The sequence below is a fragment of the Ostrea edulis genome, chromosome 6, assembly GCF_947568905.1.
Source record: "Ostrea edulis chromosome 6, xbOstEdul1.1, whole genome shotgun sequence".
Lineage (NCBI taxonomy): Eukaryota > Metazoa > Mollusca > Bivalvia > Ostreida > Ostreidae > Ostrea > Ostrea edulis.
Genome location: NC_079169.1, coordinates 21555093 through 21575614, shown reverse-complemented (window position 1 = coordinate 21575614; position 20522 = coordinate 21555093). Strand labels below are relative to the sequence as shown.

Here is a 20522-nt window from a genome sequence, read left to right as displayed (position 1 = left end):
ATAGAGCGATTTTCATTGAATTCAATTTTTGGTGACAAAATTACAGCTTATGAATGCCTCCTTTAAGAAATATTAAGTTAAAAATTTGCAAATTCTAAATTTTAATGTTGACTGAAAAAAAGCAATGATTTCTATATTGCAAAGAGGAAATAGTCATTACATATATGATTAATCAAAAGCATGAGCAAATGAAATCATTTGCCTGTATGCTGTACCATTCTAAATAAATTAGGTCTCAGATGAAATTGTTTACAATTATCATATTATTCTATTTCAATACCAACAATTATATGATTAATTCTGAGCTTTTTAAATGACCCAGATTGCATAATCCCCCCCCCCCCCCCCCCCCAAGAAGACGTCTACATTCATCATAAAATAAAAAGGAATTCCCAAATTGCTACGAAGTGGTTGTCTTATTGGTTTTCCAAAGAAAATTAATTATCACACAATGCCCCCCCAAAGAAGACGTCTACATTCATTGACGTCATAGGGAAAAAAAAGGAATTCCCAAATTACTACGAAGTGGTTGTTTTTTTTTTGTTTTCCAATGAAAATTAATCATCAAACTTTTTACTAGGTCTTGAACTTTAAATTAGTTGTTTTGTAAGCACTAGTTGCCAGTTTCGATGTAAGATTACGCAATCATATAAAACAACTATATACATGTATTGACTTTTTCTTGGTCAATACATGCATCTTGCTTTAGTTATACCCACAATTTACAATATATTTTGGCTTAATATTCACCAAGCCAAAATATATCATAAATTGTGCATTTCAGTAGTTTCAGCTATACCAAGAAAATGTCAATAATTTATAATGTCACTCTTTAACTATGCAATAATAAATAAAGCGATTGACGTCATGAGGGTGAAGTCCGGTTAAATGGTTATCTACAGACTTAATTCATGCAACAATGCTTTGAACATATACCATGGTGATGTAAGATATAGACATTATCTAAACTGATACTTGGCAATTTTCACATTCTAGATTCATTATATACAACATAAATGCCTTAATATTGTGTTATTTTTCTCTGCTACTTTTCGTTTTGCCTTTGAGCAACACATACCTATCTGTTTCCTTTTTTGTGTTTTACATTGGTAATTTATATGAACAACAAAAATGTAATTTGACATGCATGTAATATTAATTAAAGGTAATTTAACTCCAAACATAAATTCAATTGATGAAATCCATTGTCATAGGTCTCTTTGTGGCTCATTTAAACAATGCTCAAATTGTGTTTTTCCCCATTGGACAATAGGCAATATGTCAAACCCATATAGTGATCAAGTCACAATCAGACTTCATTATATATTAAGATTTACATACATGTAAACTTAACATATTCTCTGTAATATTTTTGAAATTTATTAACTTTTTAACATGGCTGGTGTCTAGAACTGTATACTTTAGAGACAGGGACTCGTTTATTGTCAAAAACTGCCCACGAGGCAAGAATTTACGCCCAATCCTTTTGTCTTTAATATCTTGACAATAGAATATATTCAATTCAATGCCTTTACCTAAACATTTGGCTTCTGTCAGATTAAGCTGTACGTTGTGTATATTATGATCTTCACCTATATTCTATGAATATGTTTTTTTTTTATATTCTTGTTACGGTAAATCATTTAACACTGTTGTTATGTTCCATATCCAGAGTGTGATCATTAACATATTTATGTTACTATGTTTCTTCTTATTTTCCGAGACTTTTGTTTCCGAAAGTATTCTCAAAAACAGTTTGATGGATCAAGGTAAAACGTTCACAAGTTGATGGGATTGTAGATGTGTAAAGCTGGCCCATCTACATATTTTCATTATTACATATTATACATGTAGTATTACTCTGCTGTTTTACAAAGAAACTGTTTGCAGTTTATATCACTGGTATATCTTGCACATCTTCATTGATTAGCATGATCAAAATCACCAACCCGCATGCACATCATTTTGATTGGATAATACTAACAAGAGGCCCATGGGCACATTGCTCATCCGAGTCATCTAAAGCTTGGCCCTGTGTTGTCGTTCAGCTGTTGTGATTTTTAAAGATATTTCTTCTTCAATCTTTGCTCCCATGAAAAATTTCAACCCCATATAGTACTGAGGGCCCCAACCTAAGTCCCAAAGGTTCACAACATTACAATTAAAACCTGAATTCGCACAACATGGGGATGCACATCAATCAGGCAAAAAGCATCCAGCAGGCTGACCTCTTGTAAGAACATGGTTTCTAAACTCCAGTTAATGTGAACAGTATTTATTCTAGCTTTATATATAGCAATATATCCTAACCAAACTATAGCATATAAAAAAAGGCTTTACACAGGGATTTTATCTCCATTATGAGGGTCCAAGGGTTTCAACAATCTGCTACAATTTTTAAGTTTCTGTGAACAATCACCCCAAAAATTGACAAAGAAATTTCTTTGGGTCGCATAGCAGATCCCTTCAAGCGTAAGCTAGCCCTTATAGAATTTAATGCTGTACGTGACCTATTGGGGTTGTAGCGAAAAAGGATGGAGGTTAGCGTCTCATCCACCACCTATCACATCCTGCTAATTTTAGTGTTAATGACTTCATAGATCCTGAAGCATGTTCTGTGCATTACACTTCTTTTGATGAAGTTTTAGAAATAGTAAGGGCATTGGCAGATGGGGTTTAATATCTTGGGGAAAAAAAGGATGTTATTAAGTCAGCAGTTAAATTGCTTCCAGTTCAATATCCTGAGAATTTATGGAACGCTAACTTTGCATTACGTAAATTGTATGCGCCCGAAACATTCCGAGTATGAGCGTTCAATATTGACGTACCCATAACGACGTAAACAAGCCAAAATGGCAGACGACAGTCCTCCGAATCTGACAGAGCTGGTATTTGATATTTACTAAAGCAAAATGTTTTACTGTACATAAATTATGATGTCCCCATTTACAATTCAGTTTGCTTCATGCAATAATGACGGGTTAAATATTGAACAGTTAAGAAATGCACACCACCTTAGATGCCAATATTGATGAATTATCGTCTATTTTGGAGTATTTTGAGTGAAAAGGGATATAATTTAACAACTAAATACTTTAGCTTTATAATAAAAGGGTTATTGAACTTATATAGGTGAATATTGGCACTCGTTGGCTGTCAAAATGCACTCACAAGCTCGTGCATTTTGAAACCCAACTCGTGCCAATATATCACCAATATAAGTTCAATAACCCTATAATATTGAATCATTCAATGGAACTTGCTCAAACGAAATAGCACCACTTTGTATTTGGGGGTGTTGGGGGGGGGGGGGGGGATTGTAAATAATGTTCTCCATTACAAATAGCTCCAGCTGAAGTGACCTTGAAGTACATAAGACCAGTTTCTGAAATACTATTCTTCATATATGATGTCCACAGCATTTTATTGATGCACACACAGTCAAGTTATTTTATGTCCTGTAACGTATTGCACAGGAATGATATCAAAGCATTTGAGTAATTAATATAAACACACTTTCTGATAGGTATAAAGCAATCTGTCTATACTACCCAACCCATGTTAGTTGTTAAACAAGAAACCCAGGCACCACATCACTCACCTGAGTTATCTTAGATGCTCATATAGAAATTTTTACACCAATAGCTTCTAATTGGACAATAAGCCAAGTCCTGCTATTTGACCACTAAATAAGTATCTAATTCTTATGTAAACACTGAACTTGGTGGCCCCATCCCCCATCAGGGGTCTTCATAAACAAATATGAATCTACACATCATAAGGGTGCTTGCTGAATCTACACATCATAAGGGTGCTTGCTGAATCTACACATCATAAGGATGCTTGCTGAATCTACACATCATAAGGATGCTTGCTGAATCTACACAATATAAGGATGCTTGCTGAATCTACACAATATAAGGATGCTTGCTGAATCTACACAATAGAAGGATGCTTGCAGAGTAACTAGACCAGACAAATCCTATCCATTTGGTAATCAAGTATATTTTCAGAGTATATTACTATATTCCTATATATCCCTATTTTATTTGTTCGTTTGTATGTTGTTTTATTCATTCCATTTGAAAAATGACACTGAAAGCTTTAGGTGAAGTGCCACAAATTTTGACCTATACATGGCACTTAGGCTGTACCGTAAGCTCGGTTGAGATTCACCTCGGCTGAATATTTGGACTGATGCCTTCACTGAATCTCGGAGCAGTCCTTCATAATTCATGTCTGGAAATTTACTTTCAGCTTCAACCGGTTCTAGCAAGTAATGTGCACTTAGGTGACACTGCTGTTCACTTCAAATCAGTTAGTTGAGTATTAAACCAAATCTGTATCACTATTAATGCTGTATTACTTACTGTCTAAGTATGTAAATTTCATAACATAAACTATCACTAATTTTCCCACTCAAATGAAGACTTCCATGGCGCAATATTTTAACTCCCAAAATTGACGAGATCCTATAGTGTTTTTTTTTAAAATTAGCGATATGCAAGTAGGTATGTAGAGATACAATATATCAGTAACTAGATAGAGCTAACTCTATAAAATAAAATATTGTGCCATGAAAGTCTTCATTTGAACAGAAAATTTAGTGTCTATGTTCATTTTGGGATTTTCATACCTACATGTAGACGGTAAGCAATACAAAATTAATAGTGATAGAGAGTTAGTTTAATAGTCAACTAACTGATTTGAAGTGAACAGCAGTGTCACCTAAGTGCACATTAATTGCTAGAACCGGCCAAAGCTGAAAGTAAATTTCCAGACATGAATCATGAAGGACTGCTACGAGATTCGGTGAAGGCATTAGTCCAAATATTCAGCCGAGCCGAATCTCAACCAAGATTAGCTGTACTGATAAGCAAGGGCTCTTTCTCGTGACTACGCTTACTGTGACACGAGGCCTCCGTTTTTAAGGTCAAATCTGAAAGACCCATGACTCTCACTTTTAATGCCAAGCTCTTGGTAAAGGAATAGTCACTACCTATGTTAAACAATGGGATTGAGAATTGAAACTGGGCTAGCTTCCTTGTTGCAATGTGAGCACCTTAAATACTAGGCCACCACAATTGGTGTTTATATCCCTATATAAAACTCTGAACTCCTATTGTGACCCCCACATCTAGGGACTCATAGTTTGAACTTTAGTCTCCATATATAAGGAAGCTTATCACACAAGTCTTGGCTTTTCTGGTTCATACAGCAGTTCTTCAGAAATAGATTTAAAGTAAAACCAGGCTATTTTCAATATTTGAAAGGAGGCATGACTTAAAGAACTTTGAAGAAACATGAATCCCATTTACCCTGAGATGAAACTTGGATCCTATGCTGTAAGTTTGATTGAAATTGGCCAAGTAATTTTTGGAGACGTCAAAATTGTGAAAAGTTTACAATGACTATAACAACTACAATAACAACAGTCAAATAATGATCAGAAAATCTCACACAATGAAGCTTTTGGCTCGTAGGAGGTAAGAGATCAACCCACTTCCAGCCCATGAACATATTATGACAAATCCATACAAAATTCAGTTCTAATTTTCCCCAATTCACATATACAAAATTTACAATCATCCATTTTTAGCAAATTACATATCACATTCTCTGGGATTGTTAAACGTTGGTAGTTATGAAAACTAAGGTAACACTAAAGCTTTGGTAGGTGGAACTAGGTACTCACTGGGTAAAACCATAGATGCATGTCTGTGCACTTAATGCAAAAAAAAAAATCAGTTTATTAACAACAACAAAAACTTACCACCTTATATTGACAGTAAAAAGAAAAGTATACACTACATAAACAAGAGGCCCATGGGCCACATTGCTCACCTGAGTCACCTTGGCTCTGGTGTTGTTCAGCTGCTGTGATTTTTAAAGGATTTTTTCAATCTGTATTCCCTTGAAAAATGCTGACCCCATATTGTGGCCTCAACCTAGCACCAAAGGGTCAAGACAAAACCATGACACAAGGTCATAAATGATATGAAATGTAAGGGCTTGCCATAAAGAATCTATATATAAAATATAAAAGCCCTACTTTAAACAGTTCAGGTGATATTGCCTAGGTTGACTTTTCTTAAAAGAAGGTGAAAATCCAAGGTCAAGGTCACAAGGTAAAACATTGGTACCAAAAAAAAAAAGGAATGCATACATGAAATATATATCACTCACCATTCAAAAGTTATGAGCAAAGTTATAGTTTCAGTTAAGTTTTAAAATTTGGGTCAAACTTCAAGGTCAAGGTCAAGCATCATGGCGTCACATGAAATTTCTTGCCATTAGGAATCTATATACTAAATATGAAAGCCCTATGTTAAAGAGTTCAGGAGACAATTATAGCTAAGGTTTTTAAAAGTAGGTCAAACTCTAAGGTCAGGATCACAAGGTTAAACACTTTATTACCATAAAAATGTCTTATTACAAGAAATGCACATATGAAATATGAGAGTTCTATTATTCACCTATCAAAAATTATGAGCGAGGTCAAAATACTGATTAAGGTTTTGAAATGTGAGTTGAACTCCGAGGTCAACATCACAAGGTCAAACATCATGGTATGAAATGTAAGGCCTTGTCATGAAGAAACTACATACAAAATACATGAAAACCCTACTTTAAATAGCTCAGGTAATACTGCCTAGATTCGGTTTTCTTAGAGATAAGTAAAACTTCAAGGTCAAGGTCACAAGGTTATCAACTTTGGTACCACAAGTAAGGTCTTGTCACAAGGAATGCAGATATGAAATATGAAAACCTAACATTTACCATTCAAAATATATAAGCAAGTTTAAAGTTTTGGACAGACATAAGGACAGAGAGGACAAAAACAATATGCCACCTCCCCCTCCTTGACTTTAGTAAACTTGAATCCATAAAACTTAGAAACATTTGATATGCTTAAATAGTGTGGTCCTGATACTCTTAAAAAGAATTTGTTTTAATTGCTTTCATCTCCTATTGTGGTCCCACCCTACCTCCGGGGCCCCTAATTTGAACTTAAATTTGCACTATCTGAAGATGCTTTTATATCAATATGAGTAATCATGGTCCTGCTGTTCTTGAGATATGTTTCCCAATATATTCCCATTTAAAACTTTGATCACCTATTGTGGCACCACCCTATCTGCAGGGGTCATAATTTGAACAAACTTGAATCTACACTATTTGTGGATGCTTGTATGACTAATCATGGCACTGCTGCCATTGAGAGATGTTTCCCAAAATATTCTTATGTAAAACACTGATCCCCTATTGTGGCCCCACCCTACCCCAGGGGTCATGATTTCAAAAGACTTATTAGCAGTACCTGGAGATGCTTGTATATTAATGAGTAATTGTGGTCCTGCTGTTATCAAGAAGATTTTTAATGATTTTCCCCTATATATTCCAATGGAAAACTTTGATCCCCTATTGTGGCCCCATCCTATCTCAGTGGGGGGGGGGGGGGGGGGGGGCACAATTTGAACAAACTAGAATCTGCACTACGTAAATGCCTGCATATTAATATGATTAACCATTGCCCTGTTGTTTCTTTTTGCTATATATCCCAATGTAAAACTTTGATCCCCTACTGTGGCCTCATCATACACGGAGGGGTCATGATTTGAATACATTTCAATCTACACTATGTCAGGAAGCTTTCACATAAATTTACACTTTTCTGGCCCAGTGGTTCTTGAAAAGAAGATTTTTTAATGACCCGATCTTATTTTGTCTTTTCTTGATTATCTCCTCTTTGAAAGAAGCATAGCCCTTCATTTGAACAAACTTAAATCCCCTTCATCAAATGATGCTTTGTGCCAAGTTTAATTGCTCTGGAGAAGATGTGAATGTGAAAAGTTAACAAACACAACAACAGGCATCAGACGAATTTTGATCAGAAAAACTAACTTGAGCCAATTTAGCTCAGGTGAGCTAAAACTGTATCCGTTTTAAGATGTGCTTGTGAAATATGAATGCACTTGGCTCACCTTAATGGAAGCCAATCATTACATTAATTACTAAATGATCAGGAATTTTGATGCTCTCTGATTGGTCCAGATCTGTTTTTGGTGTGTACCTCAAAGCAAGTTGTTCACCTCGATCAATATTAAATTTGGGAGGTTTGTTTGAAATTCTCCCTTGACAAACCATAGATTATTGACCAATGAAATTTTGCATTTTAAAGCACATACACATACTAGTGATTCAAATTCAATGCCATTAATGGCTTCACCAAACACATACTTATCATATGGTCAAGTCACTATCAACTACATGGTGAACATTTCAGAACACATTTTCTTACTGTTTTCTGACTGTTTTGACAGTTGAAATATTGTTATAATGTGTTACAATGCACATGTTTTTATTTGTTGAAGAAATACAAAAAAAATATCATGAAAACTTGTAAAATTCCTGATCATTTCATACAGTTCTCGACTTTTGATTTGATCTACTAAGTTGACAAACGCCTGACTGGGTCTGTATAGTAAGTCAAATTCAATCATACAGTCAAATCACTATCAACTACAATGTAAATAATTAAGAATAAATTTTTATTACTATTACAAACTGTTGAACATTAATTGTTATAATGTGTTATAATATGCACATGTTTTATATGTCAAAGGAGAGAAAAAATATAGTGAAAACTGTCGTAAAATTCCTGATAACTTGATACAGTTATTAACTTTTGATTTGGTCTCCTCTACTCGGGTTCTGTTATAGTCAATCACTGATATTGAAAAATACCCTCACAATTAACAATATTCAACAATTTTGGTCTAATATTAACGATGCTAAGAATGTTTATGAATTTTCCAGGCAAATTTCAAGTAATTTAACTACGTTTTACCTCTTCATTCTTTAAATACTTTATATTTCATTGCTATGGGATCTTTCACTTGCACCGAAGTAATTAATACGTAATTTCTGAGTTACCCAATATATAGTTATTTTCCCTTGTTGCACCCTTATGCAGAGTGAGACGCAAAACATGTTTTGATATTCACACGGTGGGTACAAATGCTGATCGCTGCCTTCTTAAATTGCCTAAAGGATGATTGCAAGATGTCTTGCAACCATCCGAACTGCTGGGACACAAATCTAGTAAGTTTACGAGTATATGATAATAAAATGGCTGAAACAAAAATCAATAATCAACAGCTTTCTTTGATAAAAATATCACTCATGTAAAAGAGGAAATAATGATTTCATATATATCTAATTTAATGGCTTAATTCAAACAAATTATCCTTGATATGGTCAGTTTAATATATAACCAATGGTCGATATAAACAAAATTTAAGCTTTCACAACTTTTATCCTTATTTACATAACCAGTCTATAGTATAGATGTATACATCTTTTAAAATATTGTATCCACGCAAACGTTCAACAGAATACTGAGCATACCTCCATCACGAAAGAGCTGATATCTCGGAATTTGTGTAATGCAGGACCTTTAGATTGCATAAATATCCAAAAAAGAAGGGGGGGGGGGGGGTCCTCTCTGGTACATCAAATCTTCCTAATTTCATCTAACCAATGAGCACCTACATAGTGACATGGATTTTGACGACATAGAGGATTTGTGAAATGTCTTTGTTAATAACTTTACATAGTTCAGGTATAACCTTAACATTGCCGCGTGATTGACCAATACCTGACTGTGTCCGTATAGACTCGAGCAGACTGAACCAAAAGTCAAGAAATGTACAGTATCATATGTAGGAATTTAAAATGTAATTCATGCTGCATTTAGTAAGTTTTAGAAGTAGGTCAATAACAAATGTCAAGGTCACAAAGTCATCAAACATTGCAACAATAAAAAATTTGTGTCACAAGACCCACTCAATATAGACTCTTTCTCTTTAGTTAAAAATTTATAGGCAATACGAAAATTTCCAATAATGGTTCAAAGGTTAATGTCATATTTACAAACTCATAAAACCAGGAATCACGGAAATGACCTTCACAGGGATACCACCCAATAAAATCATAATCAAATCTTTAGTTCAAAAGTAACGGTCAGTTTTCAACCAGAATGTCAAGGTCACAGAATCAATGTCACAAAAATTACACCCAATAAATATCAAAGTTCTCTGACTTAAAATTCAGAAGCTGTAACCAACATCATATGTCATCCACATCCAAAGAAATGGAGATGCAGGATAAAAAATGCCCTTGAATTCTCGATTCTAAGATCATGAATATTTTTTTTAATGTATCTCTACACTGTATAGTATATATTGTCCATACAGAAAGGTATTTTGAAAATGTTGACATGTACTTTTAAAATCAATCTATCATACAATATCCCCCTCTCTGACTGTGTGACACAAGAACATACCATTTTCTTTTCTATCTTGCATCAAAGGTGGGACTTTTGCAGTATTCTTTTCATTTTCTTGTAAAATTTTCATTATCCAGTTGAGTGCCACAGTACTCTGCTGCATCTGAATTGATTGAAAAACAATATGCAATATGAAGTTGGTAATTCTACTCTGCATTGTCTGAGAAACACTGCAATCAGCAGGCTAGCGTAGGGTCACCTGTTCCTCCAGAGCCAACAGTCTCTTGTCCATCTGGGGTGGCATCTTGACCACTGTGTTCACGGGAGTTTTGATGACAGGGGCTGCTCCGGATGATCCAGATGAGGTCTGGATATCCTGTAACTCATCCAGCTTGAAAAATAGCTCATGTATCCTGCAAAGACAATGAACGCCTTCCATAACAAAAAACTCTCATGTATTCTGCAAAAACAATGAACGTCTTCCATAACAAAATAAGAAATATCGTAAATACTATCCAATACATGGATATGAATAAAGCACTGCATGCAGGGTAAAATTCAAAATTAAACTGTTAATCCTGAAGACCTTTAAATAAAAGAATGTTTTATGCACATGAAACAAAATAAGCACTATATAATACTTTGAAAGACAAAATAATCTAATTAATGCCTAGCATACTAATTTGTAATGATGTTAGTAGTTTTCTTTTTCATTATTGTGGTTACACCAACTGGGTGTCAATAAATACAAATCATAAGTGTAGACATCATTACCCAGTATGTTGGAGTGGGGGTGGGGGTGGAGTTATTAACTTTACTAAAGTTGCTAATATATACTTATTTTGTAATTTAAATACTTCTAATCTAACTACAACATACTGTCTTAATGGGACTAATACCCCCACATGGCACATTGGATAGTGGGAAATGGGAATTTGTGCTCATTGAAGAAGAATGGCAACATAACAACATCATTAGAAAAATAACCATAACTTCCTTGAATGTTAAAAAAATCTCAATCCAAATAGCAGATGAAGCACCAACTTCATTATTCATATAAGATGTACAAAGTTTAAATAAATTGTTCATCTATGTGTAATATACATGAAGGAAAAGAAAATTTTGAGTTGGACCAGGAATCGAACCCAGGACTCCTGCATTACTAGTCAAGTATTCTAACCACTGCGCTATCCAGGCTGATATCAATGGTCCGTATAACTCTAATATATCATTCTGCCCTCCTTGAATTGTCTTCACCATCGGAGACACACAACCTAGATTGTTTTTGCCCTTGGCAGGACAATCTGCAGTGCAGGGCGGGTGTGGTCAACAGCACCAAATGTTGTATATTGGAGAAAAGAAAATCTATATGGCTGGACCATGAATCAAACCCGGAACCCCTGGATTACTAGTCAGGTGCTCTAACTACTGAGCTATTGAGGCCAATATCCAGTCTGTATAGCCCGAAATACAACAGGTGTTACAGAAATAACTCTAGACAAATCATATCCATTCACAAGGTGATTCCAGTATAACCCCCCCCCCCCCCTTCCAACAAACCCCAAACTTTGTATAACAAGCAATGAATCAAAACTTTTATTAATAAGTAATTATTTATAATATTTACAATAAACTAATAAATGCTTGTTGATAAAGACAACATGTGCATCACAGAAAGAAATTAATCAAAATTCTATCGCATTTATAGCATGTATAACACAGGCTTACTCTCAACTTAAATTTGTATTTCTTATGAAGAAGCTAGAATTGATGTGTATATTATATGATATTGATACGTACGACTCCTGGGTGTTAATAACTCGATTTTCTATATGTTCCTTCTCCTCATGTTCTAAGCGGTTCATGTATGCATCTGCAATCATATTTTCCCACTGGACGAGTTCTCTAGCCTTGTCTAAGGGGAACCGTTTTACTGAAGAGACAAATATGCATCTTTGTTATGATCGGATTTATAGCATTATATTTCATAAATTCATCATTTTTTTCCAATAATATTTTTGAACTTTTAAAAGCAAATTTAATGTGTAAATCTAGCTTAAGAGAAAGTTTTCTCAATATAAAATATGATCATAAAAAACTTTCTAACATCTTTCAATAATATTTCATAATATGAAATAAATCATGATATAATCTTTGATCCATGCAACTTTAAAAGAATCCATGCATTTCAAGAAAGAAAAAAAAACTCTAAGCACTGCATGCTAAAAACTGCATTAAAATTAAGCTGGCTGGAATCCACAGAACTTTTAATTCACATGCACTAGCTTAATTGTACTTCATTACGCATCACCTACAACACAATCATGCGTGACAGTCCCTACATCACACACATTTATAATGAACTACCAACAAGTTTAGTGTGTGAAATACTATACTTAATGCCAACAAAGTGGTGCATGAGTGCAGCGGTTTGTGACAAAGTGGATCTACAGAAATGGCTTGACAAGAAGTGAATAAGATGTTATTAAATATGCGGAAATTCATGACACAACCCAGTGTGGGGTAGTGTTAAATAGATTTATGTTAGTGCAGCTAAGCCGTGTCCACTGGATGTCAAACTGATATTCACTGATTATTTACAGCTGAATAGGAAATGGAGGGTATGTATTTGGTGGATATTACACTTACTGAGATCGCTGTGTTGACTGGATAAACACAGTGAGCATTTCCCAATAATCCAACGTACGAACAAAACCAAATGGCTAATCAGAATAAGGGGCGGGGCCAGGGTAGGGCGGGTGTAATACTCGTAAATCAGGCGGTATCGTTGGAAACACCAATACTGGTCAGTGTTCTCCTGAATGATCTGATAGGTATTGCTGGAAAGAGAAGAAATTGCCACCAAACAACATATAAGGCTGCTGCTAAAATCTAACTAAACACATGGCAAAACAAAATTTAATAATTTTTTTTTTTTGAAAACCCAAAGCTTTCTCACTCCTTGGTCATTCAGTGAAGGAAACATTTCTGTGACATTTTTTAACCCACAGCTTTTTGTCTTCTCTATGTCATGAGTTGATGAGGAAACCTATACCTTATTATGGCCATGCAGAGTGTTCATTTGTTAGATATTCATGTATATTACACATATAAAAAAATACCTTGTGTTAATTATCATCATGACCTATTTATAGATTTCACTGGTACTAGTCTATGTCTTTTTTCAGTTGTGCAGTAAAAGGTTTTCCTTTAAGGATTTTATGATTACACTAGGGATGCATTTAAGATTGTAGCAGCTAGCCTAGGGGCTAGGTATGGTGGCTGATTCGTGCCATTTTACAATGTGTTGTCTTTTTGCTATATTGAGGTGAAAAGTAGCTAATATCATTTTGTAGTCTTTTCGTTATTTCGAGACAAAAAGTCACCAAATATCGTTTTGTTGTCTTTTTTGCCTTGAAATAACAAAAAGACGATAAAGTGTAAAATGGCACAAATCAGCCACCATACCTAGGCTAGCTGCTACGATCTTGAACACAGCCCAGGCCTATTGACTGCCAGGAAGGATACTGTTTTAGTTATCCAGATCCAAATCGAGGGTGTACAGTGATTAAAAAATGGGTTATATTTACACTTCAGCCTCAGGTTTAGTCATTTCAATGTGACGTCACACTATTTACCGCTGGTTTCAGCAGGCTGTACAGAAATATACACCCAGCCTGTTAACCAATCAAACCTGGTCTTACAAGCTACATATGAAATAAATACAACATATATCCAACACATCTGGACAATAAGAATTTTTAAAAGGCCTGTGATAATTAAACAGGTTTTCATAAGGCCTGTGTTAAAGAGGTCTATATAAGGCCTGTGATAAACAGGTCTACATAAGGCCCGTGATAATTAAACAGCTTTACATAAGGCCTGTGATAATTAAACAGGTCTACATAAGGCCTGTGATAAAGAGGTCTACATAAGGCCTGTGATAATTATACAGCTTTACATAAGGCCTGTGATAAACAGGTCTATATAAGGCCCGTGATAAACAGGTCTACATAAGGCCTGTGATAAACAGGTCTACATAAGGCCCGTGATAATTAAACAGCTTTACATAAGGCCTGTGATAATTAAACAGGTCTACATAAGGCCTGTGATAAAGAGGTCTACATAAGGCCTGTGATAAACAGGTCTATATAAGGCCTGTGATAAACAGGTCTACATAAGGCCTGTGATAATTAAACAGGTCTACATAAGGCCTGTGATAAAGAGGTATATATGAGGCCCGTGATAATTAAACAGCTTTACATAAGGCCTGTGATAAACAGGTCTACATAAGGCCTGTGATAATTAAACAGCGTTACATAAGGCCTGTGATAATTAAACAGGTCTACATAAGGCCTGTGATAAACAGGTCTACATAAAGCCTGTGATAATTAAACAGCTTTACCTAAGGCCTGTGATAATTAAACAGTTTTACATAAGGCCTGTGATAAACAGGTCTACATAAGGCCTGTGATAAAGAGGTATACATGAGGCCCGTGATAATTAAACAGCTTTAAATAGGGCCTGTGATAAACAGGTCTATATAAGGCCTGTGATAATTAAACAGGTCTACATAAGGCCTGTGATAAAGAGGTCTACATAAGGCCTGTGATAATTAAACAGGTCTACATAAGGCTTGTGATAAACAGGTCTACATAAGGCCCGTGATAATTAAACAGGTCTACATAAGGCCTGTGATAAAGAGGTCAACATAAGGCCTGTGCTAATTAAACAGCTTTACATAAGGCCTGTGATAAAGAGGTCTATATAAGGCCTGTGATAAACAGGTCTACACAAGGCCCGTGATAATTAAACAGCTTTACATAAGGCCTGTGATAAAGAGGTCTACATAAGGCCTGTGATAATTAAACAGGTCTACATAAGGCTTGTGATAAACAGGTCTACATAAGGCCCGTGATAATTAAACAGGTCTACATAAGGCCTGTGATAAAGAGGTCAACATAAGGCCTGTGCTAATTAAACAGCTTTACATAAGGCCTGTGATAAAGAGGTCTATATAAGGCCTGTGATAAACAGGTCTACACAAGGCCCGTGATAATTAAACAGCTTTACATAAGGCCTGTGATAAAGAGGTCTATATAAGGCCTGTGATAAACAGGTCTACACAAGGCCCGTGATAATTAAACAGCTTTACATAAGGCCTGTGATAAACAGGTCTATATAAGACCTGTGATAATTAAACAGGTCTACATAAGACCTGTGATAAACAGGTCTACATAAGGCCTGTGATAATTAAACAGGTCTACATAAGGCCTGTGATAAAGAGGTCTATATAAGACCTGTGATAAACAGGTCTACATGAGGCCCGTGATAATTAAACAGCTTTACATAAGGCCTGTGATAAAGAGGTCTACATAAGGCCTGTGATAATTAAACAGCTTTACATAAGGCCTGTGATAAATAGGTCTATATAAGGCCTGTGATAATTAAACAGGTCTACATAAGGCCTGTGATAAAGAGGTCTACATAAGGTTCACTGGTTCATTTTGCCGATTTTGTTTCCTGTTTTTCTGCATGCACATCAAAAGCAAATAAATATTCTAATAAATTTCACAATCAATTTCACAAAGCATGCATATATAGCTTGAAAGAAATTTATGGAAAAGGGAAAATAGAAAAGCATCCATTGTTTGTATATATGTGTTTTAATTTGTAAACAGCTGCAAATTTCCAAGATTTCAGTTTACTTTTAGAGTTTTAAAATTTTACTGCTTTTACGTCCAACCTTATATGGCTACATTGTAACTCACTGCATGCATGCAGGTTTTATTTTTACAGTAAATGTCAAAATCGTAAAATAGAGTCTTTATATAAACTACAGTTGAAATAAGTCTGTATACAGTATATGAACCCAAAGGGAAAAAAGTAGGCAATGGATTATATAAAGAAGCGTGCTTTTTAAAAAGAACACAAGATATGAAGCTGAAAATATGAACAAAAGATTACATTTCAGCTATTTTTTTTTTAAAACTTACTCAAACTGTTTATTTCATTTTTCCTCCCCTTACAACATTCACGACAAATATGTCGTAACAATAAATAGAAGTGTGAAATGAGACAAAATGGAGCAGGCAGTGGCGTGCGATCGCAGTATTCCCGAATCGTATTAAACCTCATGAATTTCCAAATACTGTCAGTATCCATTTGTGTAATCTCGAATGTGTAACTGTAATTATCAATTCAACAAGTTAAAACATTCAGTACGTTCTACATGCAAGTTTCAAATTTTTAAAGGACTACATAGAATGGGCAAGTATAATTTGCATACTTTTGAGCTTAATGAAATTTTTTCTTCATATGCAGTTCTTATTACACAAAACCAAGAACTTAATTCTCCTTGTTTTAACCAAAAAGTTACGAATATTTGTTATTTATTTGAAAAAAAAAAATTGAGTGACTGCATGAAAAAGATTGATATTTCTATCAATGACATATATCTTTGAGAAAAACAATATGAAACTTAAGGTTACAAAGTTTTGCAGAAAGGAAAATATGGAATTGTCATTAAAATTGTTAAATTCTGGGAAACCCTTGAACATTTATGCCTTCATATCTCAAGACTTATTTTCCCCCAAAATAGGATACATCATAAAGTTGACCATGTGTCCTTTATCAAAATAAAGTGTGCAAATATAAAGTCAGTTTATATTGTGACCAAATTTGGCCCTTACATTCATATATAATCTTTTATGTTTTACATTTACACAAACTTCACAGATTTTCAAAACTTAACAATGGGCCACATGAATACTCGTCTGACTTTACCTTGCTAGTGATCTCTATGGCAAGCCGTATTACTATATATCTACACAAAAAAGAGATATATCTCTTTAACTTTGAGAGATATCTCTTAAAGTTAAAGAGATATCTCTTTAAGTTAAAGAGATATCTCTTTCAGAAAATGTAATAGATATCTCTTTAACTTAAAGATATCTCTTAAAGTTAAAGAGATCACCTTATCTTAATAAATTGATTACAATGGTTACTCCTGTATATGACTTTCCCCTTTTGTATGACGTAACCTCGCGTGCACATGAACATGTAGAGTATGTTGTCTCTACCATGTTAAACAGTAGATTTAGTAGATTTGTTTGACAAAGTAAATAAAAAATAGTCTATATGTATAACATGTTTGTATTTTTCATTCATACATGCATTGCCATCGAAAGCCAAAAATGCCTGCATCTTAATTGTCACTTCCAACTTATGCCATGTAACACAAATTTGGCGTGCTTCCGCTCTGGAGAGCATTCCCTGCGCATTTAAAAATAATTTTTAAAAATAAAGATTAATATCTCTTTCAGTTAGAGAGATATCTCTCTTGAACTCAGAAAGAGATATCATTTCTGTTAAGAGATATCTTTCATTCAAAATCTTATAAAGATATCTCTTAAAGTGAAACTTTAAGAAAGATCTCTTTATTTTAAAGAGATATCTTTTTAAGTGAAAAATATATCTCTCAAACTAAGAGAGATATCTCTCTAATCTAAAGAAATATCTCTTGCTTTAAAGGGACTGGTTCACGATTTTTGATAAAAATAATTTTCATTTTTGATGTTAAACATTAAAGATATAACTCATTTAATGTTGACAGCCAAAATTTTGACCTTCTGAATGCAAGAATTAAAGCAATATTTTAGCCTTGAATCTGTGTTATATAAACAAAGACTCGAGTCTTTTTATGTAAACAAACCAACAAGTGAAATGTTGATTTTGTAATATAAAGCATCTTAATTTTGCGTAGTCACAAATTTTAACTTTTAGATGACATATTTTTTCTCACATTATCACCAGTGTGAGATAGACTATACCCATGTGAGATTTTTCTGTCTCGCACTGCTGCGACGTCATTTGATTGTGACGTCATATATTTTCTATGATTTACGTTACACGGTGAAGATTTACTTTACACGATGAAGCAAAAATATGTTGCATTGTTATCTTTAAATTTTAATGTATATAGCTTTCTGGTGAACATCCTTAGTTTTTTTTAGTTTACACTTACAGTGTAAACCATTTTCGGGTATGCCTTTTCTGCCTATCTAATTAGTTTTTGCATCAAAGTTCAAATGAGGATTTTGATAATTTAGAATTTTCTCAAAGCTCCTAAATTTATGCACTAAACTGTAGGTAAAATGTGAGAAAAATAATCCTTCATTATTAACTCGTGTGGGATAGGGAAATTCCACCTCTGGAACAAGATTCGCTGTCTTGGACTCGGCAAAGCCTCGTCCTAGACTGCGAATCTTGTCCCCTCGGTGGAATTTCCCTATCCCACACTCGTACTAATGAAGGATTCTATTAATCCTTAAAATGCTTGAAATATGAAAGATATGATAAACTTAAATCGATATACATTTCTATTGAAAATTTCGTAAACAATAACATACCGCAATCTTTGTTTACAAAACAAATTATAAACTCTCTAAAATGAGCTTCTGTGATAATGTATAATCTTAATTTTTATGTGAAATCTTTTAAACACATTAGACAGTAAATTTTGATTATTAAAAGTGAAAAAGAAAATTTTGGGGAAAATCGTGAATCAGTCCCTTTAAAGAGATATCTCTTAAAGTTAAGAGACATATCTCAAAGTTGAGAGATTATCTCTGAACCTTTTAAAAGAGATATCTCTCAACGTTGAGATATCTATAACTTTAAGAGATATCTCTTCAAAGTAAGAAATATCTCTTTAAATTAGAGAGATATCTCTCAAAGTTAAAGAGATATCTCTTCTTCGAATAAATAGTAAAACAGCTTGCCATATAGATCTCACATGTATTTTGAATTAATAAAAGTGCAAAGAACTTTTATAAAAAGTTTGCGAGTAAAATGTCAATATTATATACATGTATATATACATACATCAATAAAAATAAAGATTTTTAATCCTTACAGATTTCAATTCATCTAAAATAATTTTTACAATTTTTCTCCAATCAGGGCCCGACCTCTTTGTTAGAACAAACATGTGTTGGAATATATTGTTTGAAAAAATAATCCGTAATTGCCAAAATGTTTGTGAAATGAAATATGCTAATTAGATTGGAATATTGTATGACACTATTTTTTTCTTCATTTTGATTTACATTGCAGTACTGTTAAATCATAACCTATTAAGATTAATGGGATAAACTAATACAAAACAAGATGCCAGTGTCAAACAAGGCATTACTGTCCTTGTACACAAAATAATGAGGTATAAAAAATAACGATATCATATTAGAAATAATGAAACATGTATGTTAAGCACATGAAAATTCTGCTCAGATTCATTCCAAAATGCATTTATCGCTGGAAGGAAAATTGCTTGATCTGCCTCTCAAAGCATAAAATATGTCACAGTTTACCAGATGACATCATATCACATTGACCTGCATGCATGAGGACAGCAAATAGCGACTTGCTTATATTTTACCATGTCAGATTTAATTGGCAACAATACTCAAAGTAATGCATTTTTCTGGTTTGAAAACTTGTTTCGTGCGATATTAAAAGTAAGTAATTTTCCACATACTTTCTGTCAATGCGACTTCAAAGTCAACTTTAAAAGTTAGCAAAGTAAACATTATATTAAGTGAAGCCTACACAAATTTCCTGTTTTGAAGATTCATTGCAAATGCCACTATCAATATCACATAAATAAAATACAGCTATGACTGTATAACTAATATGGCTGCCTTCACAGCTCAACACTGACAGTTCTTTGTGGGTACTGTTAAAGTGATTTGTAATTTATCAATGTTTATTCACATTTTTATAAATTAATGAAGACTTGCAGTTTTGTCTTTTTGTATTAATTCATAAGTTAGGAATGATTTCAATTTTGGTATTTTGGTATATCATAGTAATACACATGCAATTATAGCAATAGTCCAGAGCCAGCAAAAGACAGTTCGTTATAAATAAACATCGGTATGTACAATAAAATTTTCGTTATTTTCCTCTCATTGGAGAATAAATATCATTTTGCAATAAGCATAAATTTTTTATAACCATGCATGTTCCTTATAAGCATGATTTACAATGTACATGTGCCTGCTTTCGGTCAGCATACCCTTTTTATAATCCGCTTTGTGGATTTTAAAGTATAAACTGACCCAATCCAGGTTATATAGCATAATATTCCCAAACAACCGCCCGCCAATTTTAACCCACCCACCCGTCTGCCCGCATCACCAAACCAATAGCCGAGTTCAACTTCGTTGCA

The 20522-nt window shown here is 34.0% G+C and overlaps 1 protein-coding gene across 1 annotated transcript in view; it reads right to left on the bottom strand.

Annotated features, from left to right (window-relative positions):
- The window catches only part of LOC125683018 (transient receptor potential cation channel subfamily M member-like 2), a 121850-nt gene that overhangs the window by 10363 nt on the left and 90965 nt on the right, over nucleotides 1–20522 (bottom strand). Inside the window, 4 exon segments of the mRNA XM_048923700.2 lie at nucleotides 10349–10454; nucleotides 10551–10704; nucleotides 12092–12224; nucleotides 12941–13131. Coding sequence (XP_048779657.2) covers nucleotides 10349–10454; nucleotides 10551–10704; nucleotides 12092–12224; nucleotides 12941–13131 — 584 coding nt within the window.